This window comes from Grampus griseus (genome assembly GCF_964374135.1).
Source record: "Grampus griseus genome assembly, chromosome: 18".
NCBI classification, from domain to species: Eukaryota; Metazoa; Chordata; class Mammalia; order Artiodactyla; family Delphinidae; genus Grampus; species Grampus griseus.
Window position 1 is genome coordinate 60967762 of NC_139012.1, and position 24181 is coordinate 60991942.

Here is a 24181-nt window from a genome sequence, read left to right on the forward strand (position 1 = left end):
ACTCTGCCAGGATACTGGCAAGTCTGAAATAGCTCTTCGTGTATTTGCTAAATCAAGCCCCGAGGTGTCCTCTATCCCAAGATAGGCAAGTGCTCCTACACTGACCCTCACAACATCCGAGCAGAGGTCTGCCCAGCGGAACATCATGTGAATTCGGCCTCCCTGAGATCCACCTGGAAGAGGCAGTTCTTCATTATCTGGACTGCCAGCTTTCCAGATAAGGCAAATATTCCTTCAGATGAAATATTCTCTTCTTGGGGGCATCAAGGATCATTTAGGGATCGTGGAGAAGGAGAGCTCAGGGAGTCATCTGTAAGGGAGGAAACAAAGTCTTCCAACATAAACTCAATCATATATTGATGCTGCCTCTTTTATTTTTAAATTATTTATGTTGTACTTAGAAATCAGTGTTGCACTTGAGTAGTGCTTGTGAAAAATGCAAATTAAAAATAACAGTAGGCATTGACTGAGAGGTGTGTACTAAGCTTTCCATTTTATGTACCTCAAGAAATTGAACACGTAAGTTAAGGCCCCCCATAAACATTTAATTTGCATCTACTATGTGCCAAATATTGTGGTAGATGCTTAATAATATTTACACTGTAAATTGAATCTATCACACTTCCTTAATGCCAAATTCCCATTCTAGATTTCCCATTTTTATGTTTAAAATGTTTAAGTATTTGGCTTTCTGCATAATGTCACTTAATAGCTTTATATGCACTAAGTTGTATCACTCCTCATTTTATTTACAAGAACAATTTATGGGCAAACAGAACTAAGTAGCAAGCAAGCCAAGCTTATCACCAGATTCAATTTGCCTTGGTATTCTGTCCTCTATTCTTCTGTTTTTCTTTACAGATTCACTTTCCACCTATTGTTTGATGGCTCCGCAAACAACATTATCTTCAGCTCAAACCTTTTTCCTAAACTCCAGATCACACACCAATCACACACCAGTCATCTCTAGGTGAGATTTTCTCTGTCCTTCTCACTTGATACATTACGAACTGAATTTCCTCTTGTATTCCTCGAAGGGAATGCCTCTACCATCTGCTTAGTTGCTCAGATTGGTTTCCTTTTCCCCACATAAAGCAGTCTCTGTCCATTCTGTTTCTTTCATGCCTCTTGGATCCATTCTTATCACATTGTCCTGGTTGCCTCTCCCCTGGTCCAGGTCCTTCATCATCTTCTCTCCTGTTCCTGCAGCTGTACCCTCAGACTGATTGATTGAGGTAAAATACACAACATAAAATTTACCATCTTAACCCTCTGACTCATCTTTGACAGTACTCCTAGAATGACTTCTCAGAATCATAAATTTGGTCGTGTCTCTTGTCTTCCCAAACTTCTTGAGAAGTTCCCCATTGCTTGTATGAAAAATCCTTGACATGCAAGGTCTTTCATAATTTCTCTATAGTAACTTTCCCACCATATCCACATCACTTTTTCACTCTACTACATTCCAGGTGTGTTTCTTTGTGCTTCCTCAAGTGTACTCCGCCAGTGTGTCTGCAGCTCCTTGTGAACTGAATGTCACTCCCACCCTCAGTCTGCCTCAACAAAACCTTACCAATTTTTCATACTGCACTTCAAGGGTCCCTTCCTCGGTGAAGCTTTCTAGACTCAACCAGGCTGACTTTCACATACCACGCCTTACACTATTTCTGCTGCAGTTTAACTTCAGTGGTGGCTTTTGAATTAGTGAGGCTGTAGGCTTAAGTGATATGTGACACTTGTGTTCTTCTAAAGTCATCTACTTTTGCCTTCTTGTATAACTTGGTTTAATTTCTAATGGGTTGAATTCACTCCCAAAGCATTTGTGAAATAATAGATTCTGCAGATAAAATGCTCCCAAATCAGCCTTCTTAAAAATGGCTGAAAATAGGTGCTCGTTTATAGTGCATAGTTTGCATAAGCACTGTTTGTATGAATGAAGAGGAAACATGTCCACATTTCAGGGATCAGGTGTGATTCTCGGGGTATTTACTGTGGCTGAGCACCACCGTTGATTATTTGCAGTCTTGAGCTTGGTTCAGTGCCTGTGAACTGCAGCACATGCCTTGCTGTGTTCTGTTGATTGCTTGCCTCCCCGGGGAAAGTAAACTTCAGGCTGGAGACTGTGTGTATTATACACACAGCAGCCAGTGGTGACTGGGAGTACTAAATGCCCAGTGTGTGCTGGTTGAGTGAAAAATTGACCTTCTAGTAGTTCTTAACTAGTCCTTGTCCTGGGCTGGAACAAGACAAGTAGTGCTGAGCATACTCAGAGAAGGGAATGCAAATGTTGTTCCAGGTATTTGGAGGGACATAAAGGAGAACTGTTTCTATAGGTGTAGGGAGAGAGGAGCTAGAGTCTGAAATAGAAACAGAGTTGCCTTGGAGGTTAAAGACCTGCACAAAGTCCGAAACCAGGTGGGGGAAGCTGAAATCCAAACGTCCGTTTACCAACAGTGAGGAATAATGAGGACAAGTTCCTGTGTTTTGGGGGAAAATGCTAAATAACGTGTATGTGAAACGTGCCTTAAAATGAAAGTTTAATGTGCTTAATTTATAAGATGGCTCTTGAGATCTTGCTGGAGGTATTATATAACATATGATATATAAGTCCTATTAACTTTCTAGAATATTTTTAAAAATCCAAGTTCTGAGATACATTTAGACCCGAGGGTTTTGGATGAGGGGTTGTAGAGCTGTACAGATAAACGCCAAGTGAGCATGTATACAGCAGCGTGATTTCTTTGAGGTACATGTGAAATTTCCACTTGTTTTCTAATCCACTGAACCATCAACTCATAAGGAATCTATATATTAATTAGTCCTATTTTTCCATTTGGGTTTATTTTTTTTATGTTCTTAGTCTCTGTTGGTTTATAAGTAAAAACCCCTGGAGGGAAGAGGTGCTAAGATTCTTGAATTGTGAATGGCAAGTGACTGACAAGGATCTTAAAGGCTTTAAGGTCCCAGTACTTAGATTTGGATGTGAAGGCCTCACACAGATTCCCATTCAGCAGGTAAGAAGCAGGTTCTTGAATCTGCCTTCTAACGGCCACCACAGTAATTTGGATACGCTTGGTTTGTGGCCAGACTTTGAGAAATACCACTTTCAAGACAGTTAAAATGTAACCAACATGGCCATTGTGCTTTGCACAAGTCTGACATCCTTCATATGGGGTATGCTTTTTCTTTTTACAATATTCTTATTTTTTTCAAACAAAATGTATATAATGTGTATTTTTTTTTAAGATAAAAGTCTACACCAAAATGTTAATTGATATAATCTCTGGGTAGAATGCTAATTTCATTGTGTCTCCTTTATGCTGAACCATATTTGCTAAATTTTCCACAAAAGATCAGGAAAAAGAGTAAAGAGTGCAATACTGTCTAAAACTGATAAGTCAAAATATAGCTGTATAAGCATATTATTTAAACATGGATGTTAACCACCAGAAGTTAAAAGTGATTCCTTCTGGGAACTGCCATAAGAGGGAAGGTGAAGGCCAGAGTGTTTTCCATTCTACAACCTTTCATACAATTTGTTATGCTTGTTATGACATTATGGTAAGTTTTCAATTAGTTTAAAAAACTACTTCATTTTATTTCTTCTAAGAATGGCAGTGTGTGCCTTTAAGAAACCTACCAAAGTTGGTATTACTAGTTCAGATGTATACATTACCTCATGTTCATTCATCCTCCAAATTCTAAAGTATGTACAAAATGCAACTGGATTTACAGAAATATCCTACCTATGCTGAAATTTAAAAAAAAAAAGCATAGAAAGTACAAACAAAAGTGAGTTTACTTACAAAATATACAATAATTACAAATAGGACAAATTGAGACAATTTCTCCTGTTCCTGAGACAGAAGCTAACGGCCTTTACTTTCAAATGAGGGTTTCTGTTATTCTGAGTTATGCACATTCAGTGATCCGCTGCCTTTGTTTATGCTTTTCTAAATAATTCCAGGAGGCCTATTAGTGATATGTACATGGGTCATTTCCCTAAAATCTTATTTCCAGAACTCTTATGCACAAGTCCAACACAACTGAAATAGAACAAGACAACAATGAACTGAATAATCTTTTTTTCCAACAGTAAATTTTGATTTTCTCTAAATATTCACCTAGTGGTTTAGAACTGAAACCATGCTTTTTGGCTTTAAAAAGAAAGTCCACTGTGATTTTTAATAGGCAGCACAATTCCACTATAGCCGATTATCACCTGGCTATTTTTACAGGTTTGCAATTATTTAAGAAACAGAATTCTATAGTATTCAATTCTGTATGTTTTTGTCTTATGCTTTTTTAATCAGAGTCACTACTACTGCTTGAGGAGTCTGTTGACATAACCTCTACATCATCTTCATTTTCTTTGTTATGTCCTGGAGGTTCCAACAAAAAGTCATTACTGTGATTTGGTGGTAACATATTCATTGCTATGTCATTTGACTGCCATGGATACTGTGGGGCAAGGACATCTGGAGAAAAGAAAGAAGCACATATGAGAACATCTTTACTAAAAATTAATTTACTTCTTAGTTATACTTTCCTTCATGCAAATAATCTGAAGTAAAATTTCTTAAAAGGCTAGAAATCAAAATATACATTTGGCCAATAAAATTTATCATGGAAAAATGTGATGTTTTAGTAACGTGATGTTTAGACTCTGGTTTATTTTTTTTAAATCATACTTTCCTATAGTCACTATTCAAGATGTTCATAATTTCAAATCGAATGTCTCATGTCTATACATATTTTATGCACATATATAATAAGTCATATATAGTACTTTCTATATATTCTCTCTCTATATATTATAAGTAGCTAATGTAAACTATACTGTGTATTCCAGTTTAAACTGCCTCTTAAGCTTCAATTCCACTCTTCTCCCTGGACCCTGAAAACAATTCTCCTTTGCCAGCAGCCACAATGTTAAGCTCTGTCAGTAGAGGGCACTGCAAGGACTCTACAGGAGGAACAGGCTTCCCTTCCGGGATCCTGCGTTTCCCTCCTGTGGTGTCTGGTGGGTGTGTAGGACATCAGTGGCATCCCAGTTGGATGACTTCCCAGCAAGTCTCCCTTGGACCCTAGTGGATAATTTCCTACTTGCCGGCTCTGGCCTGTGACACCTCATCTAACTTCTCTGCCATCCAACAGGCCAGAGCTACACCTTTTCCACTCCGGGCTGAATATCAGCCTTGGGATGGGGAGTGGGGGTGGGGGGGAGCCTCGTCTCAGTCGGTCCCTTCCTTGGCTATCTGCCTCATCCTACATGCAGTAGCTGCCCCCTGCATCTGTTATTACTGCATTTAGAAAATACACTTCTCTTTACTGTCTAGTAGTTAGTACCTGGTTACTACTCAGTAGCTCTTTACATTTTCCTTCATATTTGCTGGTGTGGTTTCTGCCTCCTGCCTGGACCTGACTGGCATATTATGACACAGTAAAACCACAATGAGAAAAATGAGGAGATACCAAGGGAAACTAATGCACAGTGACTTCCCAGTTTGTACTTTAGATAGTTAACAACAGCGATGTTTATAAAATTATTTTTAATAACACAGGGACAGCCTTACAATGAAATGTTAAGCATAAAAAAGCATTATCTACAGTATGTTTTTAGCGATGTAAAAAATACACGAAAAAACATGAAATATGTAAAATATTAAAACTGCTCAAAAAAGAGCAATTTTCCCCTTTTTTATGCCTTTTAAAAAACTTTTAATATGTTCTACCAGATCAAAACAAAACAAGTCACCTACAAAAGGTAAAAGGGGAACATAAAATAAACATAAGAACAGTACAAACCTATATGCAAAATCTGAGGAAGGCTGAAGTTCAGAATGAACTGAGTCTCACAAAAAGTGATACTCTATTTAGGTATTAAAACGCCCATAAAAAGCTTTGTTAGTCACTTTGTTAATCTGGGGTTTTTTCACAAGTGTGCTCACTTGGTATTCTTTAAACTGAACATACATACATCTTATCCTGTTTATAAAATATACTTCATTTTAAAAAGCTATGTTTGGAGCTTAGTTAATGAGGCCTAATTCCTGAGGAAAATGGCACATAAAATCAGTTTATTCTAATTTCATAGCCTCCATCTAGAACAGTCTTTAAACTAGAGGAAGCAGAGAGGATAAACTGGTAGAGAACCTAGCAACTAAAATGAGTTGGGTCCAGACCCTCAAACTTGTTCAGATCTCTGTCTTCCTCATCATTTCTGGAAAAAACCTTTGTTTGAAAGCATTATTCTGATTAACGTTACCTGGCAATCTGCCTGCTGCAAGTGCATCCCCTGGTAGATGACCGTTCACTCCATTAGTGGAAGGGTTGTTCATCTGGCCCAATAATCCACTTCTCATCTCCAAATCAGTTGGGTATGGTCTCCGTGGGTCCCCTAAAAAATAAGACTGCTTTTAATTCAGTCACATATGAAAATAAGCTTTGATACCTTCTCTGAAATATTGATTTTCCTTGGTTCACTTTGAAGAACTCAAGCCACATTTTCAATTTTGGAATATGAAGGTCATCTTATCAATTGTTATTAAGACATAATATATTAAAATTTTAAATACATGTATTTTTATTTCTTCTCTAGATCTTCACAATAATACACTATTCTCTATATGAAAAGAAGTCTCTCATTTAAGCAAACATTCCAAATGACAAAGAAAAGTATAATCTTGAGTCTTCTAAATTAAAACCTTTTCCTAACCAACCTCTTTGATCACGTAATTTAAAGACTAATTCCTGGGGATTTCCCTGGCGGTCCAGTGGTTAAGACTCCGCGCTTCCACTGCAGGGGGCGCGGGTTCCATCCCTGGTCCAGGAACTAAGGTCCCACACGCCGCATGCTGCGGGGAGGTTGGAAGGAAAGCTAATTCCTGTAACATTCCAGTGGAGTATCAGGAGCCAATAACATTCATTTCCAATCATGAAAGCACACTTTTTAGTTCTGGGTTGATGAAAACTTGGCCAGATTTGGACCAGTTTTTTGGTAATATTTTCTCACCAACTCCAGATTATTTATCCTCCAAAACCGTAGCTACCCTTAGTGTTTCAGGTATGGCAAAATACCACCGTCAGGACTGACTAGAGCTGAGATAACTACCTCCCATTCCTCCCAAAAGGCTGCTGCTCTACCTGACGTCTCTGCTGTCAGTATATGTAGCAAGGGACTTCCCTGATGGCGCAGTAGATAAGACTCTGCGCTCCCAATGCAGGGGGCCGGGGTTCAATCCCTGGTCGGGGAACTAGATCCCACATGCCACACAGCAACTAAGAGTTGGCATGCCGCAACTAAGGAGACCGCCTGCAGTGACTAGGGAGCCCACGTGTCGCAACTAAGACCTGATGCAACCAAACAAATAAATAAATAAAAGTTAAAAAATATATATATATATGTGGCAGTTTATTTCTCTGCTATTTCTAATTACTCCAGCTCTCTGCAGTCCTGTGTGTCTGCTGCTGGTGTCCAGTGCTTCATCTTTATCCCCTAAGAGTCGGGACTGTCTCTTTCTCAGGCTGGAACCCTTGTGGAAATCCTAATGGCTCAAAAAAGTTAGCTTCTGGCCAGCCTGGGTTTTACAGGTATATAAATCTATAGCTTTAGAATCATCACATATTATACTTTTAAAATTTATTAATTATTTTTTTTTAAAAAAGGAAAGAAACACAGTTTCCAGTGGCAACAGCTTTGTAGAAAACCAAACTGATAAAACCCCATGGCCTATATTATCACTTATAAGACACTAAAGATGTGAAAATATGAAACATGTTTCTAAGGATAAATACATTCCATATTTAAATCTTTTCTTCCTATTTTTGTGTACAGTCACCTAAGAATTTTCAAAACCACATGTATCTAGTAAAAAGAGAATTACTTTTACCTGGGACCCAGGTCAGTGGGGCACACACAGCATTACTTGCACTAATCCTATGTGCATACTTAATTATTTCTTCAGAGGAGATAGCACCTGAGAGAGTCAAGAGGATAGTGTTAACATTTCAGTCTAGTAAACATACAAGTTTGTCAGTGCATACATCACAGATACACTTCATACTTAAAATATATACATTAGGTTAAAAAAGTACACTAGTAAATAATATGTATAGCACAACCTGGTTTTTATTTTAGAATATATGTATTTGTATTGTTCTTGTTACGTATGTATTACAGATCTAAGAAAAATCTGGAAGAACACACATCAAACATTTAACAGCAGTTAATCTAAAATAGGACAAGAGGCGAGTTAGATGTAAATCATACCTACAAATCATTAAAAGTAACCAAAGTCTTCATTATAATTCTGACTTTTAGTATGCAATCTAAAAGATCCAAAATGGAAGCCTTTGAAAGAGAGAAGCAGGACAGGACGAGAAGCCATGCTGAGCCTCTCGAAGCACCACTACATGTGCACACATCCCAAAGCCTTATCTAGTTCTGACTTCACAGTCTTTCAAGATCCACCTCAAATCCCATTTGCTTCCAGCCCATGTTCTCCTCTCCCAACAATTTAAAAAACCCACTGTCTTTATTGCACGTTTGGGTAATAGCCGTAACTTCTATTATTGCTTTTTATAACCTGGAAAAGGATGTGACACCTCCCTAGCAATGCCCAGCATAGTGCTATATAGCAGACACTTTATAAGAAAATTTATTGGAAACTTTTCAACAGCAGCAAATGATTACCAATAATCCTCTCATCAGTTTCTTGAAACCAAAATTTGGATTTTTCAGAAAGTCATTCAGTGTTCCCACAGTACTAACCTTTTCTTGCTTTTTCTATTGACTTGAGTTTTTCTTTTGCTTGGTAAACAGCTGTTGCCTAATTTAAACAACATTAAAAAAAGAAATATGGATTATTCAAAACTATACCAAGCCCAGTTTTTGGCTAAATTCACAAAATCATTTATCCCATAGAAACAATATGTAAAATTTGGAAATCCCCACAATTTATTTGTAATATTCTGAACCACCACTAGGGTATCATTTGTATCAGTTACAGTCAAGAAAAAAAGAAACATTTATGAGTCAATCTCCATACACATTAGTTGTTAGAAACAAAATGTAAATTGGATTGTTCACTACCATTTTTTCTTTATGTCATCTATCATAAACAGGCAGAAAACAGACCACGTACTACTCCCAAAGCATCCTATTCTTATATCTAGTTCAAGGATAAAATACCAAAAAAATTTTTTTTCTAGTTTACAAGATAAATTCTTGGATTGATAGTCTCATTCATTTATACATTACCATTACCTCCATGCTTAATGACTATTATAATGAACTCTTCCACCCACCCTCCCCTGGGCAAAGGCAAACTAAAGGGTAAAATGAAGCTAACCTAGTATATGCATCCTCCACCATAACACAGCATTTAAGAGTATGGAGTCAGAGAGATCTAGGTTTATGTTCCATCTCTCAACTTTTACCTCTTGGGCAAGGTAGGTATTCATTTAAAATTATGGTTTTGTCTGTAAAAACAGAATAACGGTACTGACCTCATATAACTGTGATGAAGATTGAGATAATACACATGAAGTGCAAAGTACAGGGCCTGGTGCACTAGTACTTAATAACTGTTAGTTGCCACTATCTAAATCATAAAATTTAGTCTTTTTATAGTCCTTGTGTTCACTGTCTTTTGGAAATCTAATCTAGAGAGGAGCCAGCAATGTCTGGTCCATATGAGAATCAAACTCAGGTCTTCCTGCAATACCACCACATAACAATGACATTAGTTAGTATTTAGTGAAATAACTGAGCAAATAATAACAAATAAATTGTCTCTTTGAAATAGTAGCCAAGAACAAGAAAGGAAAAACTAGAGTCCTTAACATATATCTATATCTATATATATTTACATATAAATCCCATCTAGTTTAGGATGGAAGACTAAATAAATGTAAATTTTAATCAATATATAAAATTGGTATATACTTTTACTGATTTCAAAAATTATTTCTAAAACTGAAGTAGAGATTTAGACTATTAACAAATGAAAACTTAGGACAGGATAAAAGTAAAACTTCCCATTTCTATTAATTCAAACTTGTGAAATCTTCAAATAATGAAAATATGGCTCAAAAGTAATGCAGACTATCGGAAAACAATAATTAAAAAGGGAGGGACTTCCCGGTGGTCCAGTGGTAAAGAATCCGCCTTCTTCTTGGTCAGGGAACTGAGATCCCACATCTCAGTTGCCGCGGGGCAACTAAGCCCACGTGCCGCAACTACTGAGCTCGTGCGCCTCAATGAGAGAGCCCTCGTGCTGCAACTACAGAGCCCACTCACTCTCGAGCCCACATGCCACAACTAGAGAGAAGCCCGCGTGCCACAACGAAAAGATCCTGCGTGCCGCAACTAAGACAAGACGCAGCCAAATAAATAAATAAAATAAACGAATAAAATAAATAAACATTAAAAAAAAAGGGAATGACATGGTCTTTCATCTAACCAAAGTGACAAGGGGTCACTTTTAGACTTGGAAATTCAAGTTTTCTACCACTTCAAAATTGTAATAGATTTACTTTTCAGAAAGAGTAAATAGTATCCTTTTTTACATTAAGAAACAGCCTCTATCAACTTACCAGTATCTGTTCCGCTTCCTTTAGCTGTTTTTGTAGTTGCTGAATATCACTGTCTCTTTTTTCTACTTCTTTTTCTAAAACTTGCATTTCATGATGGATTTTTCCCTGATTAAGTGCCAATTTCATTAGTTCTTGAAATTCCCCATCTCTATGAATTAACAACTCCAGGACCTGTCAGATAATAGGTGATTAAAGCAGACAACAGAATACTGAAGAACTACATTCCAGTGAAACAAAGAATCCACGTGTGAATTGGCTAGTCCATAAAGTCTTAACACCTTCAAAGTACTGTTTACTAATCATTGTTAAAAATAGCCTACCTATGATTATTTTAGAAGAGATTAATATCAAGGTTTTCTGCTTTTTCTAATTATATGCTATTCTTTCACACAAAATAAAACAAACCTTTCAGAACTAGCAATATGCCAAAATGAGCAGGTTTATTCATTTCTCAGGGAAGGTAAAATTTGAGATGATTTTATTAGTTGACACCAGGAACTGAACAGACATTTCTCCAAACATATACAAGCGGCCAAAAATACATGAGAAGGTATTCAACTTCACTAATCACCAGGGAAGTGCAAATCAACACAACTGGATATGACCCTGCACCAGCTAGAACAGCTATAATCAGAAAGACAAAAGATTAACAAATGTTGGTGAGAATGTGGAGACAAAGGGAACCCTCAGAATCTGAATTGGTGCAACTACTGTGGAAAACATTCCATTAAGTGTGGAGGTTACTTAAAAAATTAAAATTAGAACTACCATATGATCCAGCAATTCTACTTCTGAGTATTTATCCAAAGGAAATGAGATCACTATTTTCGAAAAGATATCTGCACTCGTATGTTCACTGTAGCATTATTCACAATAGCCAAGACAAGGAAGTAATCTAAATGTCCATGAATGGATGAATGGATAAAGAAAACGTGATGTAAATCTATACACATGCACACACACACAAAGGAATATCATTCAGCCACAAAAAAAGAAGGAAATCTTGGCATCTGGGATAACATGGATGGACCTTAAGAACATTGCATTAAAGGAAATAAGTCAGACAGAAAAAGACAAACACCGTATGATCTCAGTTATATGTGGAATGTAAAAAGAGCCAAACACATAGAAAAAGAGCTCAGATTGGTGGCTGCCAGGGGGAAGGCGGCAAAATGGGTAAAGGTGGTCAAAAGGTACAAACTCCAGGCTATAAGATAAATAAGTTCTGGAAATATAACGTACACCATGGTGACTATAATTAAGAATACAGTACTGTAAATTTGAAAATAGCTAAGAGAATAAATCTCAGCAACTTCAAAAAGTTCTTAAAAAATGTGCAGGAGCTTCCCTGGTGGCGCAATGGTTGAGAGTCTGCCTGCCGATGCAGGGGACACGGGTTCGTGCCCCGGTCTGGGAAGATCCCACATGCCGCGGAGTGGCTGGGCCCGTGAGCCATGGCCGCTGAGCCTGCGCGTCCAGAGCCTGTGCTCCACAACGGGAGAGGCCACAACAGTGGGAGGCCCGCAAAAAAAAAAAAAAAAAAAAAAAAAATGTGCAGAGGAACTGAACAGACATTTTTCCAAAGACATACAAATGGTCAACAGGTACATGAAAAGGTGCCACTTTCCCTGCAATTTTCTTAGAAGTTTTTATCATAAGAAGAGAAAGGACTTCCCTGGTGGTACAGTGGTTAAGAATCCGCCTGCCAATGCAGGGGACACAGGTTCGAGCCCTGCTCTGGGAAGATCCCATATGCTGCAGAGCAACTAAGCCCGTGCGCCACAACTACTGAAGCCCATGTGCTCCACAACAAGAAAAGGCTGCGCACCGCAACAAAGAGTAACCCCTGCTCACTACAACTAGAGAAAGACCATGTGCAGCAACAAAAACCCAATGCAGCCCAAAATAAATAAATAAATAGATAGATAGATAAATAAATAAAATTTGTTTAAGGAAAAAAAAAATAAAGAAAAGAAAACTGGGCACTTCCCTGGTGGTCCAGTGGTTAAAACTCCACACTTCCACTGCAGGAGGCATGGGTTCCATCCCTGCTTGGGGAACTAAGATCCCACATGCCGCGTGGTATGGCAAAAAAACAAACAAACAAACAAACTTAACCATGTGAGGTGATGGATGTTAACTAAACTTACTGTGGTAATCATTTTGCATTATGTACCTATATCAAATTGTTATGATATACATCTTAAACTAATACAATATTACATGTCGGGCTTCCCTGGTGGCACAGTGGTTGAGAGTCCACCTGCCGATGCAGGGGACACGGGTTTGTGCCCCGGTCCAGGAAGATCCCACATGCCGCGGAGCAGCTGTGCCTGTGAGCCATGGCCGCTGAGCCTGCGCATCCGGAGCCTGTGCTCCACAACGGGAGAGGCCACAACAGTGAGAGGCCCGCGTACCGCAAAAAAACAAAAAAAAAAACAATATTACATGTCAATTATACCTTACCTAAATGATGAAAAAAACTCAATTTAAAAACTGCAATTAATAATTTAATAGAATCTGATCTTCCTGTTCTCACACAAAGTAAATATAAATAGGAAATTGTAGAAATGATGGGAGGTTTTTTTGTGTTTAATTCAAAAAGAAACCACTTACCTGGTTTTCCTCTCCAGACTGTAACAACTTTTGGTTTCTAGAAATCGCCAGCATTTCTATAAGTTCTCTATAAAACAAAAACAAAGTTTGCAAAGTAAATACAATAGAGGCTCTACCTGATCTCCACCTGACTGACTTGCTGGATTCACAGTACCCACAGCAAGCTGAGTACTCAGAGCTATTGCCCCACAGGCCACTTTGACTGTGGACTTCAGCTCTCACTGGCACAGTACATTCTCACCAAGACTCAGCTGTGTTCATTACCAGGCCCATTTACTCAAACTTTACTATTACTATAATTGTATAAATTGAGTATATAAATACAAATGAAGTATGACTGTGAATAGGAAAAACTGTTTCTATAAAAACCTAAGCTTGGAAACACTTAACAGAGGTTTGTAAAGAATAACTATGGAACCAGGAGAAGTAAAGTCATAAAAACTCAGCAAGAGCCTGCCCTAAGTCTGCTTGATGAGTGTCCAAGTGCTCATTTCACTTTAAAGAAACCAAAGTAGAAAATGCAGACAATGCATTATGCGTGGTTTATGCAAGAAAAACTCCTACATAAGGGGTCTACAGGCCAAATGCAGCCCATCTGTGGTTTTTGTAAATAACTTTTCTTTGATGATAGCCACTCCCCTTCATTTACATATTGCCTGAGGCTGCTTTGCCACTACAATGGCAGAACTGAGTAGTTGTGACACAAAACTTCTCACCTGCAAATTTTTAAATTAACCAAACAGGTATCAGCTAAGAGGGATACTTACATATAATAAATCATACATTTCTAGAATGCTCATTTGTTAAATATGCTAATTTTCTACATGAAAAACAGTAGAATGATTGGGGAAAAATGTGTAGCAGGTAATATTCTATATATTAGTTTCAAAACTGTTGATAGATGGGACTTAATTCAGAAATTATCCAGGAGAGGACAGCTTCACAATTAACTACCTGACACTACTAGTCAGCCCAGGGTTTGTACCTTCTCACTGGCTGCCATGCTATTTTTACCTTCATAGTTCCACCTTCCACTCACTAGCCTCAGGCTATTTTAGTGGATGGTGCAAATTGGACTCAACCTCCCTCCCATACACCATTATGTATGAATTAATTACCTAATTAATGAAAAAAGTAGATAAGGGAATAAAAAGTCTTCATTCACTCATTCAAATGTTTCTTGAGTGCCAGGCACTTTCTAGATGCTTGGGTTAGTAAAGTGAACAATGGCAATTAAATTCTAATAGAGAAGACAAAAAATATGTAAGTAAAACCAGAGTGACAGGGGTTAGGAAGAAAATAAAGCAGTGTTAAACCAGAGAGGGTCAGTGAGGTAGTTTTGGCTACTTAAACTGGGTGGTCAGGGAAGGTTTCTCTATGGGAATATCTTTGAAGTAAAACATGAATTAAACAAGAGAAGCCAGCCAGGAGATGTGGGAGGAAAGAATGCTTGGTAAAAGACCCAGCTAGCTCACTGGCTCAAAGACGGGTTTGAGGAAATGTGGCCAGAGCACAGCAGGCACCAGGGAGCAGGATACAAAATAAGGACAATGGAGGGAGGGAGGGAGTGAAAGAGAGAGGGAGGGGGCGGGCTGGATTGTGTAGGGCCTTGTAGGTCAGGGTACAGGATTAGTATTTCACTCTTAAGTGCAAAGAGAAGCTACTGGATTATTTTAAACAGGCAAAGGACATGACCTGATTTACATTTTTAAACAACTGCTGAACTATCTGGAGAACAGACTGTAAGAGAGCTAGAAAGGGAATCAAGTTAGGTGGTTTTTGTAGTGTCCCAGGCAAAAGATGACACTGGCTTTGACTACGTCCTAGCCACTAGGATTTAGTAATGGAAATGGGGAAACATGGACAGATTTAGGATATATTTTGGAAGCAGAGCTGACAGGACTTGCTAATGGATTAAACAGACATTTTATGAAAATAGCATGTTATATTAGCCCTTTTCTGCACCCCATTAATGAGATGAAGAGAGTTGAGAACCCCTGGCCTAAATAAAAGCTGGTTTCTGTGGGGAAGGGATGGTGGTAAGGGGTTGGGGGTATGGTGGGAGATGCAGAATGACCCTTTCTTGCCAATCTGGGAGTATAAATCAACAGAAAACCTTACAAGGGCTTACTTTAAGGGAGGGAGGGAGAGGTCTGTAAGATTCAGTGCTCTTCACTAACTGTCTAGGACAAAGTGGAAACCTCTGTCCACTCCAAAGGAGAAGAGAGGCTGAAGGACCCCCTGTCCTCTCTCTCATTATGGGAGTGGGAGGCCCGTAGCGCTACAAAGGAAGCAGCTGTACTCCTGGCATGCCAAATTAGAATCCTCCCACATTTCCACACAAATATAACTTATACAGGGTTAGGTCCTATATTATTTGTGATACTACACTTCAGGTAAACAATTTTCTTTTAAATTAATTTATTTTTTAAATTTATTTTTGGCTGCACTGGGACTTCATTGCTGTGCGCGGGCTTCTCATTGCGGTGGCTTCTCTTGTTGCGGAGCTCAGACTCTAGGCGCACGGGCTTCAGTAGTTGTGGCGCACGGGCTTAGTTGCTCCGCGGCATGCAGGATCTTCCCGGACCAGGGCTTGAACCCATGCCCTGCATTGGCAGGCGGATTCTTAACCACTGCGCCACCAGGGAAGCCCCAGGTAAACAATTAATAGGCTGGTGGGGAAACCTCAAGACTCCTATCAATGTGGTTTCTGTTCCACAATGAGTTCTGAGTTACAAACAGGTTAAGAAAAACTTTTTAGACTACAATCTACCTATAGGTTTCTATTTTTTTAAATTCCTCCAAAGACTACCTGATTCTATCACATCTTACAAAGTATTGGATTGGCCAAAAGGTTCGTTCGGTTTTTTCCGTAGATGGCTCTAGCAGCGCTTAGTGGTCTTTAACTTCATTCAAAACAACTTTGTTAGACTGTACTGTGACAGCTGTCATGTCAGCATGCATTTAAAAAAGCACTTACCAAACCTGGTGAATTTTTGTGTAGCCATTTTAATACTGAAGATGGAAGAAAAAAAGCAACATTTTCAGCACATTATGCTTGATTATTTCAAGAAAGGTAAAAACACAACTGAAATGCAAAAAAAGATTTGTGCAGTGTACAGAGAAGGCGCTGTGACTGATCAAACATGTCAAAAGTGGTTTGTGAAGTTCTGTGCTGGAGATTTCTCGCTGGATGATGCTCCACAGTCAGGCAGACCAGTTGAAGTTGATGGCAATCAAACCGAGACATTAATTGAGAACAATCAACGTTAGACCACGCGGGAGATAGCTGACACACAATATCGAAACCTAGCGCTGAAAATCATTTGCACCAGCTTGGTTATGTGAATTGCTTTGATGTTTGGGTTCCACATAAGTTAAGCAAAAAAAACCTTCTTAACCATATTTCCGCATGTGATTCTCTAATGAAACGTCACGAATATGTTCCGTTTTTAAAACAAATTGTGACAGGTGATGAAAAGTGGATACTGTACAATAATGTGGAACGGAGGAGATCATGAGGCAAGTGAAATGAATCACCACCAAGCACACCAAAGGCCGGTCTTCATCCAGAGAAGGTGATGTTGTATATATGGTGGGATTGGAAGGGAGTCCTCTATTATGAGCTCCTTCCGGAAAACCAAACGATTAATTCCAACAAGTACTGCTCCCAATTAGACCAACTGAAAGCACGAAAAGCATCCAGAATTAGTCAACAGAAAACGCATAATCTTCCATCAGGATACCACAAGACCGCATGTTTCTTTGATGACCAGGCAGAAACTGTTACAGCTTGGCTGGGAAGTTCTGATTCGTCCACCGTATTCACCAGACATTGCACCTTCGGATTTCCATTTATTTCGGTCTTTACAAAATTCTCTTAATGAAAAGAATTTCAATTCCCTGGAAGACTGTAAAAGGCACCTGGAACAGTTCTTTGCTCAAAAAGATAAAAAGTTTTGGGAAGATGGAATTATGAAGTTGCCTGAAAAATGGCAGAAGGTAGTGGAACAAAAGGGTGAATACGTTGTTCAATGAAGTTCTTGGTGAAAATGAAAAATGTGTCTTTCATTTTTACTTAAAAACCTAAGGAACTTTTTGGCCACCCCAATAATATACTAGAAGGCTATATAATCAGGTAAGAGTAAAAAAATATATGCCAAATTTCACAACCACTACTTTCTAAAGTCAAGAGGTTACAATAATGAGGTTTTTTTCATTTTTCATAAAAAAATGCAAAGAGAATAAGTTCATTCATAGGATAATGACAAACTTCACATATCACAGAATCAGTATAAGTATCTATGTGTGACTGGCCACATAATGGGACTTTCTGGAAAGCCAATCACACTGGAGCAGCCTCATTCTGTGGAGGAGTTCCAATGAGTCTTAGGTGGCAAACCAAAGTGACATCTCTTCCATCACCACCAACAACCATTTCCAGGATTATAAAAGAGAGAAATTCTCACTTGCTTACTGTCACCCAGTCTTTCTTTAGAGATGAACAAATAAAACAATGTGGCAGATACGGCATGAGAAAATCAGAGAAAAAGAAAAACGAACTTCTAAGACAATGGCTATTACCACAGGCAGCAGAGCGCCTCAAGAAAGAAGGCTTTAACCAATCTGTCAACAGATTCAGTGAGGACTACAAATTAACGAGAAATCCAAGTCTTTTTGGCATTCCTGGAGCATGGGAAGCAGAAGAACTACAGCTTCTTTTAGAGGAAGCAAAAGAGAACTCAGCACTTCAGGTGATCATGTACAACGGGAAAGCTGAAGGAGAAAGTTTCAGAAACACCGAGGTTCCTGAGGAAAATTTAAATGATTCAGAATTTCAGTGGATAAATACACTTCATCAAACGGAAAATGCTATACTTGACAATCAAGAATCAAATATAGAGAGGGATAAATTGGTCAAATCTAGATACAAGAGAATTTCAATTTAGTCTCAAATTTAACATAACTGATAAATTACTTAGCTATGCTATCTCAAGCAAAGAGTACATGAATACCAAGTATATGCACTCCTATAGTACCGACAGCATCAGGTAAACACACCATAGATAGACAGCCCAGGAGCCAATCTAGAGGCAAGATCTCAATATCGACTACTGGGCTGTCCAATGTCAGGAGATGTTCTCAAAGACCATTATACTGAATGGGTAGGCTCAGAAACACAGTTCCTGAACTTGGTGGACATGAAATATATACTAGGGTTACTCAGCAAAACAGACAAATTATGTTACAGCAAGTAAAGCTGAGAAAAGAAACGAATTTACTGGACTCCAGAGTAGAAGGGTGAGATGTAACAGTTCTTTGGTTATACTAAGGCAAAGATTTGAAATTCTCAGACTAAGACCTACTCAGAACAAAAGGCAGCATCCATTGCTTCCCAAAGGGGGTGTTACTTCTTCACAAAGTCAACATATTTACAGAAAAATTAATTACCACCATCCATACCATGTGGTTAGTCAAAATGAACAAATAATAAGGATCATTTTAACTCAACTAATTTCACACTCATCAGTGTCATCAAGATTCCTTAGCAAAAATTCTAGAAGTCAATCAAGTATTAGACTTGGGCTTCTGGTGAGAATTCTCCCAAAAGAAGAAAGAGCTCAAGGGAATATTTCAAACAGAACAAGACCCAGAATTCAAGCAAGTGGAAAAAATTGGTTCAAAAAGTAGCAAGGGAGGTATTTTCCAATTAACCATTAGCTGTTCTTAAACTATATGCCAATAAAATGAACAACCTACAAGAAATGGACAAATTCTTAGAAGGGTACAATCTCCCAAGACTGAACCAGGAAGAAGTAGAAAATATGAACAGACCAATCACAAGTACTGAAATTGAAACTGTGATTTTAAAACTCCCAACAAACAGAAGTCCAGGACCAGACGGCTACACAGGCGAATTCTATCAAACATTTAGAGAAGAGTTAACACCTATTCTTCTGAAACTATTTCAAAAAATTGCAGGGCTTCCCTGGTGGCACAATGGTTGAGGGTCCGCCTGCCGATGCAGGGGATGTGGGTTCGTGCCCCGGACTGGGAGGATCCCACATGCCGCAGAGCGGCTGGGCCCGTGAGCCGTGGCCGCTGAGCCTGCGCATCCGGAGCCTGTGCTCTGCAACGGGAGAGGCCACAGCAGTGAGAGGCCCGCGTACCACAAAAACAAAAAAACAAAACAAACTGCAGAGGAAGTAAAACTCCCAAACTCATTTAATGAAGCCACCGTCACCCTGATACCAAAACCAGACAAAAATACCACAAAAAAAGAAAATTATAGGTCAGTATCACTAATGAACATAGATGCAAAAATCCTCAACAAAATACTAGCAAACCAAATCCAGGATACATTAAAAGGATCATACACCATGATCAGGTGGGATTTATCCCAGGGATGCAAGGATTTTTCAATATCCACAAATCAGTGTGATACACATTAACTGAAGAATTAAAACCATATGATCATCTCAATAGATGCAGAAAAAGCCTTTGACAAAATTCAACACCAATTTATGATAAAAATTCTCCAGAAAGTGGGCAAAGAGGGAACCTACCTCAACATAATAAAGACATATGACAAACCCACAGCTAACATCATACTCAAAGGTGAAAAGCTGAAAGCATTTCCTCTAAGATCCGGAACAAGACAAGTATGTCCACTCTCACCACTTTAATTCAACATAGTTTTGGAAGCCCTAACCATGACAATCAGAGAAGAAAAAGAAATAAAATAAGTAAAACTGTCACCGCAGATGACATACTATTCAAAGAAAATCCTAAAGACACTACCAGAAAACTATTAGAGCTCACCAATGATTTCGGTAAAGCTACAGGGTACAAAAATTAATAAACAGAAATCTCTTGCATTTCTATACACTAACAACAAAAGATCAGAAAGAGAAATTAAGGCAACAATCTCATTTAGCATCGCATCAAAAAGAATAAAATACCTAGGAATAAACCTACCTAAGGAGACAAAAGACCTGTACTCTGAAAACTATAAGACGCTGATAAAAGAAATGGGAAGATGACACAGGTGGAAAGATACACCATGTTCTTGGATTGGAAGAATCAATACTGTCAAAATTACTATACTACTCAAGGCAATCTACAGATTCAATGCAATCCCTATCAAATTGCCAATGGCATTTTTTGCAGATCTTTAGAAGAAAAAAATCTTAAAATTTGTATGGAAACACAAAAGACCCCAAACAGCCAAAGCAATGTTGCGAAAGAAAAAGAGCCAGAGGAATCAGACTCCCTGACTTCAGACTATACTATAAAGCTACAGTAATCAAAACAGTATGGTACTGGCACAAAGACACATTTACAGATCAGTGGAACAGGATAGAAAGCCCAGAAATAACCCCATGCACCTATGGTCAGTTAATTACAACAAAGTAGGCAAGAATATACAATGGAGAAAAGATAGTCTCTTCAATAAGTGGTGCTGGAAAAGCTGGACAGCCACATGTAAATGAATGAAATTGGAACACTCTCTAACACCACACACAAAAATAACCTCAAAATGGATTAAAGACCTAAATGTAAGACCAGATACTATAAAACTCTTAGAGGAAAACATAGGCAGAAGACTTTCTAACATAAATAGCAGCAAGATCTTTTTTGATCCACCTCCTATAGTAATGAAAATAAAAACAAAAATAAACAAATGGGACCTAATCAAACTTGAAAGCTTTTGCACAGCAAGGGAAACCTTAAACAAAACGAAAAGAACCCACAGAATGGGAGAAAATATTTGCAAACAATGCGACCAACAAGGGATTAATCTCCAAAATATACAAACAGCTCATGCAGCTCAATATCAAAAAAACAACCCAATCCAAAAATGGGCAGAAAACCTAAATAGACATTTCTGCAAAGAACATATACAGATGGCCAACAGTCATATGAAAAAATGCTCAACATCGCTGATTATTAGAGAAATGCAAATCAAAACTACAATGAGGTATCACCTCACACCAGTTAGAATGCCATCATCAAAAAGTCTACAAACAATAAATGCTGGAGAGGGTGTGGAGAAAAGGGAACCCTCCTACACTGCTGGTGGGAATGTAAATTGGTACAGCCACTATGGAGAAAAGTATGGAGGTTTCTTAAAAAACTAAAAATAGACCTATCATATGATCCAACAATCCCACTCCTGGGCACATATCCAGAGGAAACCGTAATTCAAAAAGATACATGCACCCCAATGTTCATCGCAGTACTATTTACAATAGCCAAGACATGGAAGCAACCTAAATGTCCATTAAAAGACGAACGGATAAAGAAGATGTGATACATATATACAATAAAATATTACTCAGCCATAAAAAAAGAATGAAATAATGCCATTTGCGGCAACATGGATGGACCTAGAGATTATCATTCTAAGTGAAGTCAGTCAGACAGAGAAAGACAAATATCATATGATATCACTTATACGTGGAATCTAAAAGAACGATATAAATGAACTTATTTACAAAACAGACTCACAGATTTAGAAAACAAACTTAGGGTTACCAAAGGGGACAGGTGGGGGGGAGGGATAAATTAGGATGTTGGGATCAACATATACACACCACTATATATAACAGATCATCAACAAAGACCTACTGTATAGCACAGGGAGCTCTGTATGTAATAACCTATATGGGAAAAGAATCTGAAAAAGAAAAATCTGTAATAGGGAAGAACCTTTGTATTCTATTACAAGTTAATTACTAAAGAGACGTTGCCTATAAGCTTAAATTATACATGATGGCCCATCTCTGGGAGTCCTGCCTCCGGGTAATGAGCATTAAGCTAAAACACCTTTGCTGAGCTCATGCGAAACATCTTGACCAGGCCCACCTGTGAAAGACTGCAGGGAGGAAGAAATGAACACATCCCCGCAGGAGGCTGACCTAAATTTTTGACTTTAGCCCCTCCCCTTTTAGTATAAAAGAAGCCTGAATTCTAACTCAGGCAAGATGGTTCTTCGGGGCATGAGTCCAGCATCCTCCCGGTTTGCTGGCTTTCTGAATAACGTCTCTATTCCCTGCCCCAACACCTCATCTCTTGATTTATTAGCCTGTCATGTGGTTAGCAGTAGGAGCCTGGACTTGGTTACAGATGTATATGTATAACTGCATCACTTTGCTGTACACCTGAAACTAAGACAACATTGTAAACCAACTTTACTCCAATATAAAATAAAATTTAAAAAAATAATAATAAAATAAATTTAAAAAAAGAAAGTTTAAAAAATAAAATAAAACAGTATTAATTTAAAAATAATGCTGTTGGAAAAATGGCACCAACAGACTTGCTTGACACAGGGTTGCCACAAAGCTTCAATCTGTAAAAAAAAAAAAAAATCTGCAAAGTGCAATAAAGTGGAATAAAACAAGGTATGCCTATATATGACTTATTCAAAAACGTCAAAGAATGTTGACTACAGAAAAGGTGACACTTGAACTGGATTCTGGAGGGTAAATGAATGATTCATCAAGTTGGAGGTGGAGTAAAAACGGTACTGAAGATGAGGAAGCTAGCCAGCTTGAGAATGGGGAGCATTCACCGAGGCTGGAATAAAGGGTATGGGAGGGCAGAGGGATGCGGCAGTAAGTAAGGACAACAAGATGGATTAACAGGGGTGGAGAATGGCTTTACTGCACGATAAGCTAAAGAGTTTGAACTTTACTTCACTGGGCAATGGGAAGCTACCAAATATTCTAAAGCAGAAAAGTAATACCAGAAGCTTTTTTAAAAAGATAGCTCTGCTCTCAGGTAATATAGAAGGATAAAATGCAGAAGCATTAAGGCAAGTGAAACTGTTGGGAAGCTGCATTAAGAATTAATTATAACAGTGGGGATGGGAACATTTTAGGAGTAAGAACCAGAACAATTTTAACATCCAAGTGAATGCATTGGAGCTAAGGAACGCTTCAATCTGACAGATTACCATGAAAAATGGCAGAATAAGGAGGAGGACATCCAATTTCATCTCCTACCTCTGCCACACACACTGCACTCCAGCCACCCCAAACTGGTAATTCCAGCACCAAGTCGTGCGTGTTCCTGTTCCAGGCCTTTGCACATGCTGTTCCAGGCACATGCCGCCTAATAGGTCTGCGGGACTCATTCGCCCCATACAGTCCTTTCTCCAGGAAGCCTGCCCTAACTACCTATCAAAACAAGCTCCGCGCCACAGTCACTGTTGACATGTAAGTCTCTCCCCCTTGACACGGGGCTCCTTCTCGTCGACATCCAGCCTCCCCCGCAAGACCTCTCCCAGCGCGCAGCACCCAGGGGAGTTCCTGACATGTCTGTCGAATGTCGGTGGACGAAGGGACTCACACCCAGCGACCTCTAAGGTTCGCTACGATTGTGATAGTCAGGGGTTCCAGAGTCACTGTCAGTATTAAAATGTCCTCTAAAGGGGGAATATGCCGTCCGAGCCCCTGAGGGTTGCAGGCCCACGTCCCGACCCTCGTGCACTGTCCTTGGGAGCGTGCGCCGCAGCCCCGAGCGTGGCCCTCCCCACCAAGCCCAAGACAGGCCGGTGGTCCCGAGTCAGACCTCCCTGCCCAGCCCCAGCCAGGCCCTCAGGCCGACGGCCTCACCTCGACAAGACCTCCAGATCCTCCAGCGCAGACAGCAGCCTCTCACGCGTGCTGTTACCGCCTGCAGCTCCCGAGCCGCCGCCCGGCCGCTCCTTCTCCTTCTCGCCACTAGAAGACGCCGCCATTCTCCGCAACGGCCCAGCGTGCGCGCAGCTACGCGCAGGCGTGGACAGGCGGGCTCGGCAAGCGGAAGGAAGGGTCACCGAGGCGGGGGACGAGAGCCGGGCGGGAGCGCCCCCTGTGCTCCTGGAGGTGCCCTGCGGGCTCCAGCGCCATCTGCTGGGCAGCGAGGGCTTCTCGGGTCTAACCCTTGGAGCGAGAGCCAAACCGAGAACAGGGAGGGG

The 24181-nt window shown here is 39.4% G+C and overlaps 1 protein-coding gene across 1 annotated transcript; it reads right to left on the reverse strand.

Moving 5' to 3' along the window:
- Positions 1 to 3526: 3526 nt before the first annotated feature.
- Positions 3527 to 23978, reverse strand: MED4 (mediator complex subunit 4). Its single transcript, XM_082675382.1, has 7 exons — positions 23838 to 23978; positions 13216 to 13282; positions 10600 to 10770; positions 8774 to 8831; positions 7893 to 7979; positions 6269 to 6400; positions 3527 to 4478 (listed from the first exon to the last, which is right to left on the reverse strand). The coding sequence occupies exons 1-7, from the start codon at positions 23960 to 23962 to the stop codon at positions 4306 to 4308; spliced, it is 813 nt and encodes a 270-aa protein (XP_082531508.1). The 5' UTR covers positions 23963 to 23978; the 3' UTR covers positions 3527 to 4305.
- Positions 23979 to 24181: the final 203 nt, after the last annotated feature.